At 39.7% G+C, this 9,537-nt stretch overlaps 1 protein-coding gene across 1 annotated transcript in view; it reads right to left on the bottom strand.

Moving 5' to 3' along the window:
* Positions 1 to 9,537, bottom strand: part of Unc13b (unc-13 homolog B) — a 215,761-nt gene that overhangs the window by 95,127 nt on the left and 111,097 nt on the right. The window contains exons 8-9 of the mRNA XM_013351859.2: positions 5,564 to 5,599; positions 326 to 560 (exon numbers count right to left, since the gene is read on the bottom strand). Coding sequence (XP_013207313.1) covers positions 326 to 560; positions 5,564 to 5,599 — 271 coding nt within the window. The remainder of the gene's footprint in view (positions 1 to 325; positions 561 to 5,563; positions 5,600 to 9,537) is intronic.

The following is a 9,537-nucleotide window of genomic DNA, read 5'->3' as shown; positions in this document are numbered from 1 at the left end:
TTTATTTATTTCTAGACTGGCTTTTTCTGTGTAGCCCTGGCTGTCCTGAAACTCACTCCGTAGACCAGGCTAGTCTCAAACTCAGAGATCTGCCTGCCTCTTTTCAGCCAACCACCCCAGGTGGGCGTGTCCTCACAGATAGGATCACATGATAAGCATTCCTACTGGAAACATCTAAATATAAGTGTGTGGGAAAGAGAGCAAGAACCTACATTAAAATGCGTCTAGTCTGGCCTGTCATACTGCTACACTTCCACTATCACCTCCATCAGAACGCTAGCATCCTGCCTGCCAGCTGCATCACAGGACCTAGATCAATACCGACCTGAGTGCCCGACGCTCTGGATAATCAAAGTCATAACTCTGCATAGAATCATTGCAAGAGTCCCGGGAACTGCCTTGAAGAAACAGCTGCTGTGGCAATCGCACTGGCACAGGGAACTGGTGCACAGAAGCGTTGGGCTGGGAAGTTGTATGGTAAGGAGGAGGGATGCTATTGCTGGTCTCACTGCGATAGTCACTGTCTCGGTCATCAACGGCACTATCAGGGTCTTCAAAGGCTGTAGAAAAAAACAGATCAACCACCCAAGTTTTATGTAATTCTTCAGAACATTTCCTGCTTCTAACTTAGGTAGCCATATTCTAGAAGCTTAAGAGTAAAAACTGAGCTGCACAGAAATCCAGTGACATCAAAATCACATGCAAAATAGTCTCTCTCATTATCAAATAAGAAATGGCAGTTTCATTTTATTGTTGATTCTTAGAGGAACACCTAAATTGTATTTTATTTTCCCAGTGCAAAATTCTCTGGAAGTCTGCTTCCAGTTTTCTAGCTATAATAATTTAATTAAGCTCTGCTTTGAAATGTCTCACATATACTCTGGGTCTCTCTGATTATCAAAGGGGAAAGAGCAAAGGGTGGAAATGCCTTTTCCATGTCTTAGAAGAAAATAAATTTTAGTTTAAAGTTGGTCAGGAGTTTTCAGCCTTTAAAATACACGGGCTGAATCAAAGCATATCAGCATCTGGTCCTAGAAATCAGGACAGCCAAGGTCAGGGCTTTCAGGTCTAGTCAAAGGCTCAAAATGCAGTTTAAGAACAGCAGACCAGCCTTGCTGTGAGGCAATTCCTATCAAGAGTCTATAACCTGTGCTCAGAATTCCCACCCTGAGCACTGGCTAAAAGAAGGAACCGTTTGCACTCTCACTGACAACGTGTTCACATTTCCTGAGCAGCAGTGGTCAAAAGTAGTTTTGCTTTTCAAACCAGCAACTGGTTTATCATAAATAAAAACTGTGTTTGGGAAGGAATGAATCTAAGAGTATGTAAACTACATTATAGAGAAGTCATAGCTGACAATCATACATACGTGATTAAGAAGGTCCCACATGACCTTTTTTTTTTTTTGCCACGTTTCTATTTGGCTCACCATGAAAAAAGGAAAATTCATCATTCCCAAGTGGAAAAACTTTTTAGCATATAATAGGCATCTCATATTAATAATTTTGAAAGATAATCTTCATAGCAGTGTAGGCTTCAGAAATCTCCCCAAAAACTAGATCATCAACTTTTACTAGGGCAGGAAATTTGGACTTGTGAACACACAGCAGAAACGGCGAAGACCCAATGAACTCAAATACACAAACAAAAATCCAGACAGAACTGATGAAACACACAGCTGCAATTCCAGAACTTGTGATGTAGTGGTAGGAGGATTGGGAATTCAAAGCCATCCTCAGCTACATAGCAAGTTCAAGACCAGCCTGGGCTATGTGCTGTCTCAAAAAAGTGAAAGAAATAGAAGCATTATCCAGATGAACTTAATTTTGGGTTTGGGCAAGGATATTCAGTGAGATATAATATTTAAAAACTGGTTTTGATTAAAAATAAGAAAAAACAAGCAATGATAAGGAAAGAATTCCTGGGCTTCAATGTTAGTCTATAGATAATAATTCCACTAAAACAAATGGGAGCAAGAAAGAAATATATTTGAGCACTGAAGTCCAAATCACCTTTGTGGGTACAGCTGGGGCACAAGGCTAAGATGATCTGGTGAGTCTTTTCTATTGAATTTAGGGTGAAAAAGTGAGGCTGGTGTTAGGGACACCAAGGACTTCCTAGCTCGCACACTTAGTTTATGGTAACATATGAACACTTCAAAAATAAAAAAATAAAAAAAAACCTGAGAGAGAATGTCATCAAACTACAGTAAAACATGAGAATGAGACTAGACTTCAAATGGTCAGAAATTACTGCTTACACTCAACAGTTAAAACAAATTTGTTGAAACTCTGTGTGGTGGCATCCACCTTTAATCCTAGCACTTGGGAGGGGGAGGCAGGCCAAGGCAAGCCTGGTCTACAGAGTGAATCTGAGGACAACCAGGGCAACAAAGTGAGACCTTGTCTTGGAAAAAACACAACAAAACAAAACTGGTAAAGGTTAGAAACTGGGAAGGGCAAAGCATTTGACTTTAGAAGCATTGTGAAGACACATTAGGAAAAGAGACTTGGAGGCACTGTATTCAGACCTTAATATTCTTTTCATTCTGAAGACTAGAAAGGATCTAGAAACAAAACCAATATGGCCACTCAGACTTAGTTCTTTCTGAACTCACAAAAGTAATTCTGAGGAAGTCAGTATTGGACTACCCATGCATACAGAGGAGGGGGCGGAGGTCAAGTCTCCCTGAACCGGGACAAGAAGGATATTAGCATGTAAGCTAGAGAATCTTTTGAGTTTTTAGAGGCCACAAAAGACAACCTATTGAGGCAGAAGGAGGAGCTTAGTCAGAGGTAAAATCTCCTGTGTCAAAGCTAGAAACTTATTGGTTGCATCTGACCAAGTACTCTTAACTGCTCTGGGTTTTTTTGTTTGTATGTTTGTTTTTTGTTTTTTTGAGACAAGGCTTGATGGAGGAAGGTCATTGGTTGATTAAATAAAGAAGCTGCTTGCCCTGATAGGTTAAAACGTAGGTGGGAGGAGTGAACGGAGCAGAACGCTGGGAGGAAGAGGAAGTGAGCTCAGAGGCTCGACAGCTCTCCTCTCAGGGGCAGACGCCTCAGAGAGAGACACGATACTCCACTCTAGCGGGCACACGCGATGAAGCTCCGACCCAGGATGTGTAGGCTAGAATCTCCCTGGTAAGCCACCTTGTGGGCTACAGCAGATTATTAGAGATGGGCTAGTCCAGGTGCGAGAGTTAGCCTAGAAGAGGCTAGATAGAAATGGCCAAGCAGTGATTAAATGAATACAGTGTCCATGTAATTATTTCGGGTAAAGCTAGCCTTGTGGGCAGCGGGGTGCTGGGGACGCAGCTCCGCCGCTCCCATTACTACAAAGGCTTTTTTGTATAACAGCCCTAGCAGACCGGGTTGGCCTTGAACTTACAGAGATCCACCTGCCTCTGCCTTCCAAGTGCTGGGATTAAAGGCATGTGCCATCATTGCCCATCTCAAATGAGATGGCTCAGCCGTTAAAGGCTAGGCTCACAACCAAATACTGAATTTTAATCAAGGAAGGTAGTACATGAGAATACCATAAGACAGGCTATATATCACTCAAAAGAAAGGAAGTTCACTTCCTGATATGAAAGGAAGGAAAGCTTTATGGAGATGTAGGCAAGTAAGAGTGGAGGAGGAAGGGAATACCTGCTGGAGTCCAGATAAGAAAGAGGGCGTCATGAAAGGATACCATTTATATACATATATATGTATATATATGATATGTATATGTGAGACATATGTGTTTGTGTATATACATACATGGAGTGGAATTTCATTTATACTCTAATAGATAAAGTTTGCCTGAGGATCAGAAAAGTAAAACAGTCACACTGGCCAGTCTTATAGATCAGGCAGCAATGACACACACCTTTAATCCCAGTAACCACACTAGCTTGCCTTAGAAACCAGGTGGTAGTGGTACATGCCCTTAATCCCAAAACTAGAGAGGATTATAAAATGGGAGGAGCCAGCTCTCAGGTTCAGTCTCATTCTGAAATTCCTTGAGGCAGGATCACCATTTTCAGACCGAGGTTGAGATAAGAGCCAGTGGCTGACTGCTTTATTTTTCTGACCTTCAGTTTGATCCTCAATTTCTGTCTCTGAGTTTTTATTTATATATATATATATACTATATATATATATATATATATATATATGCACACATACATACATATTGAGAAAAATTGGTAATTCTCTTGGCAAGTATATGAAAAGCAATAAAAGAAAATAAATGTAAAAAGTGGAAAATGTTATTTATATAAAAAAGAAAAGCATTTGCATATCACCTGTATTTTTTAAGGCCGTTGCTGCCAATTGTGAAATAGATTTCCATTTTGTTGGGGGTAAAAATAAAATAAATGTAGCCTAGGTAAGTAATTTAACCTGCAGCAAAGATAGTTCTCCAACCATACAGAAAACAGAATGAAATACTGAATGTGGCTCTCTGGTTTAAAGTAGTCTTGGATTTGGTCACTGTCTCTAAATCCTGAATACCACTAGAAGTTTATTGGTCAGAGAAGAAACAAGAGTACTGACACATATTCTTCATGGTTTGCTTTTTTTCCACTTGACAAACTTAACATTTCTCATCTTTTTCAGGCATTTTGAGCAGTTCTCTAGCAGTAGAAATCCACTCCAGCACTCAGTCCACAGAAGTGCTTTAGACACTCCAATGACAATGATGATTTAAGTCTGGCCATGCATCTGCTGGATACCTAATCACTGAGAATGGTTCTTGCCCTGCTCATGGACAAAATCAGTCTAAAACTGAGCCATTCTGCTGAAAAGAACTGAGTGACCTGCTCTCCAAGCTTAGAACAAAGGTAGATTCTGGTTTCTGTGGGCTGCTTAAAGGAAAAGTCAAACCATAGCCTCTGTTTCTCATTTCCTGAAATGACACAAACCTAGACTAATAAACCAGAAACATCAGTCTATTCTCTAGATCTTCCCAGCTTTATCATGACATGACTACACTGAGATTCACAACAATAGCTCTGTCTCTAGTTCAGTTCAGAATAAACCTTTTTCTGGTCATAGTCCTTCTATGTCAGTCAGGAGACCAAAAATGCCAACACCAAAGGCTGGTGACACCATTTGTGTCTAGGGAATAAAGTTCAGTAGTTCATGAGGATTCTAACTGCAACTCTGGTGTTTAAACCTCACTCAAAATCAATCTCCTTACTTACCTTCTCCTTTTCCTTGTCTCCCTATCCCACTCTTGCCACCATTTAAATAAGGATGGAAAAGAGAACTGAATTACATATACTAGTATGCATTCATATCCAGCTTCAGCTTCATAGCTGACAGAGAAAACATTAAAGGGGAAAAATCAAGAAAAAACTGGCTGGCAAGATGGCTCAGCAGGTAAAGGTACCTACAGACCTGAGTTCAATCCTCAAGGTGCACGTGGTCGAAGAAAACCAACTCCTACAAGTTGTGCTTTAACTTCCACATTTCCACTGTGACACGCACATTTGTGTGCCACACCCACCTGCACACAGTTATACACACACAAAAAAAGGTCTAGAAAATGATAAGGAATTGAAATGCTTACGTACTCTGATGCTCTCCCCAGCCCAAATAGGTCCAGTGACCTAAGGAAACCACAAAGAAGCAAAAGAAGTATGACAGATATCAATTTAGTAGTAATTAGAAGACCATTCCTCCCCCCACCAATTCTTATATGCTTTATTGTACTCCTGCCTGCTATATTTGTGGGGCAAGAGCTTTACATTATAGATTATAATACCTTCTAAAAACCATGAGGCAAACCTACACAATATTCTTGCTCTTCACAGTTTGCTGATTTGGTACTATTCAAACTTCCTTCCAGGTCTCTCAGAATATCATCATTTAGGAGCTAATATGTCTTCGCTTAGTCAAAATAAAACCTTGATCACCTGTCTCAAAAAAGTACTTCCTTGTCCACATGTCCTCTAAGCTTGGGCCTGCCACAGTATATCCATGAGAAGCTCAGCTCTCATAACACATTCAAAGGAGTGATCATCCATCTGAGATTCAACTTTGTTACTCTCTACAAAGGATATTTGAAAATGGGGAAGAACAATGTCTATCTTAAAAATTTAGCCTCTAATTTTCCAATATGTAATAAAAATACCCTAGCATATTGGATCCTTAGAGGAAGCTACTTTTTTCTTGAATTATATATAACATTTTAATTAAGACTATTAAAATACACACTTGAAGAAAAATAAAAGCATTTTCTATCTACTTTTCAAAGTAAAGTCAAAAATTAGTTAAATTTAAATTCTTTCCTATATCCAAACTGAATTTGGAACAAAAAATTGGATAAAGATCAGCAGTTATTCCTAGAAAAATGGAAATAATTTAGCTTCCTAATTAGGAACATAAGCTTTAAAGTCAAAGCTCAATTCTCCTGCTCTATTACTTATTAAGAATATAATCTTGATAACATCATTGCAGATGTGTCCTCATCTGTAACATGAAGATAACAACATGAGTTGTTCCCTTGTGTCACTCTAAGACTTAGGTGAGAAAATGCACACCAAGTGCTTAGTCCCGCAACTGTGGTCAGCAGCTATCATTTGTTGGATTGTCAGGTTGCCCGGTTGTTGCTTGTCTCATAGATTCCTAATAACAGGTGGCAGAAAGGAAACAACTCCTTGACTTGTGCTCTCTGACAGTCCTAAGGTCCATGAAGAATATTCAATGTCTGGTCCAGAAGACCCTCAGAATTTTGAGAGTGTGGCTGTCTTGAAATTTCACAATAAGACCCAAAATTCTGGGGGCATCAGTTGATGGCAAGCCCAGCTGGTTGCATTCACCTGACTACTAATAAGTTGCAGACTGTTTAGTTGATAACCTCTTTCTTCCTGGGCACTCACCTTCTTCCTACCATATATGTCTCCACTTAATACTTCCTCAGGGATGGTACATTGGTTTAGTGTGCCATTTAATTTTTTTTATAATTGGGTTAATTGTCTAGTCATGGGTAGCAGACAAAAAGAAAATTCTCCCAGGCTATAGTTCTGTTGCCAATAGCAACTGCTAGAGGGTAATTTTTTTTCAAGAAATAGGGGGAAAATATACATAGAATCTTAGCATATATTGCTCCAGGCAAGTGACAAGACTGTTTCTCTAACTCTGAGCCCAAAGGCAACTCTCCCTGCAGACACTGCTTCTTTCCTTGAGCACTCCACAACAGAACATAGCATCTTCTACCTAATTAAACATGTATCTATTACATAAAGAAATTGAATGTGAAAATCTGAACCCATCTACTGGCACCATCCTAAACCTGGGGTTGAGGGGAGCACAGGACACAACCCACATCTCGGGCTCTCTAATGAATATATTGAGTTCTGTTAACACACAACTGGGTATCTGAATACAGTACTCAGAAAAGAGAGGAAAAGCAGAGATTTTGAAGTTTTCAGAATATATAGATAGTTATAGTTTTCCTTAGTTATGATAAAAGATAAAGTAGATGTAAGTATAGTATCCATCAGATACCCCAAAGTTAATATAAGTTTCAATAAAAAAATGCCTTTTTCTGTCTTGTTCTTTTGTTGTATTGTGTCTAAATAATATTTAATGGAAAGTAGAAGCTTAGATAAGATGTCTCAGTGGGTCTAAACACTTGTTTTACAAGCCTGAAGACTTCATTTTGAACCCTGAAAGCCACCTAAAAGTCAGATGTGCTGGCTGGTATCTGTAATCTCAGTACTCCTATGGTAAAATGAAATGTGGAGACAGAAGAATCAGTTTGAAGTTGGTGTGTGCAGCATAAGAGATACCCTGCCTTAAAGATGGGAGGAGAGAATCAACTCCTGAAAAACTATCCATATGCATACGATGGCAAGCACACAGTCAAATCTTTCTCTCTCACACACAATAATATTATTATTATTTCTAAAGCAGAAGTTCTAGCAAATACTTGTAAATGGATAAATAAAAACAAAAATGTAGATATATAAGAACACTGGGAAATATTGCAAATTAAGACCAAAAAAAGCTGTGGCTATTACTCAAAGAAGGGCACTTGATTAGCAGGTGCTCAACTTTCAAAAAAAAAAAAAAACAGAAAGAACAAATTAGCAAATTAACTGCCAGTCATGATGGTACACGCCTATAATTTCAGCACTGAGAAAGCTGAAGGAGGAAGATACCAAATTCAAGGACAGCCTGGGCTGTGAAGCAAGACTGTGTCATCAAGAAACCATAGAGACAATACGTGAGGAAGGGTTACAAAGAGAAGAATGACAACCCTCACCTTTTCAACAAGAAGAGGAGGGTGAGGCCAACTTCAATGACTGACAGTACAGTGTCTGTGAGGTCATGGAGACACTGAGACTCTTGTACATTTCTAGCAAGAATGCAAAGTACAGAACATTCTAGAGAATGTTCTTGGCATTTCGTTTAAGGTTATGCACACATCATACAATCCAGTTATATCCCTACTTGATTTTTACCCAAAAGAAACAAAAACATGCTCACACAAAAACATGTACAGGAATATTTAGAGTTGTTGGTTTCAGTTTTTAGAGTCACAAAAACTGGAAATAGAAATGTCCTTCAATTGACAAATCGGTAAACAAATTGGCACATTCAGAGGGTATCTGATCAGGAATAACAAGGGATGAACCACTGCCACATGCAGGTGATACTCAAACACACTGTAAGTTAAAGAAGACAGACTCAAAAATGTGATTCCATTTATATGGCTGTGTATCTCAACTATGGGGGAGGCTACAAAATATGATACTCTAAAATTTCTAACTATATACTAAAAGGCAAATTTTATTATATATAAATTACACATTAATAAACAAGTCTTTTTTAAAAAACAGAAGAGTTTACAAGACTCTGCAAAGATGTAGCCGAGCGGTGGTGGCGCACACCTTTAATCCCAGCACTTGGGAGGCAGAGGCAGGCGGATCTTTGTGAGTTCGAGACCAGCCTGGTCTACAAGAGCTAGTTCCAGGACAGGCTCCAAAACCACAGAGAAACCCTGTCTCGAGAAAAAAAAAAAAGATGTAGACAGGACACAGGTGGTCAGCAGAACAATTAAAACTGATAAGGCCTGGTAGATTTAGAAATAAAGATGTTAACAGCAACTTCAATGAGGAATTTCAATGAATGAAAATGAAAGCTACAATACATGAGAGAAGGATAAAAAAGAACAAGCTGGACAGTGGTGGCACATGCCTTTAATCTCAGCACTCGGGGAGGCAGAGGCAGGTGGATCTCTGTTAGTTCAAGGCCAGTCTAGTCTACAAGAACTAATTCCAGGACAGGCTCCAAAGCTACAGAGAAACGCTTCTCAAAAAACCAGTAATTAAGACCTCCCAGCTCAGCCTGCTCGGGCACCAGGAGAGACATCATTGGGGTGAGTGAGAGCGGGCAGCCGGGAACAGGGAACTCAGACATTCCCCATCCCTCCTACACTTCCTGGTCATCCTGCAGGGGCTATACTGCCCGATACCTCCTCTCTCTTCCTATCCCATGCAGCTTACATCAAGAACCCCCCCCCCCTGTTTCCCTCCCTCCC

The sequence above is a fragment of the Microtus ochrogaster genome, linkage group LG5 (assembly GCF_000317375.1).
Source record: "Microtus ochrogaster isolate Prairie Vole_2 linkage group LG5, MicOch1.0, whole genome shotgun sequence".
In the NCBI taxonomy this organism is placed as follows: Eukaryota; Metazoa; Chordata; class Mammalia; order Rodentia; family Cricetidae; genus Microtus; species Microtus ochrogaster.
This window is presented reverse-complemented; position numbering and strand designations above follow the sequence as displayed.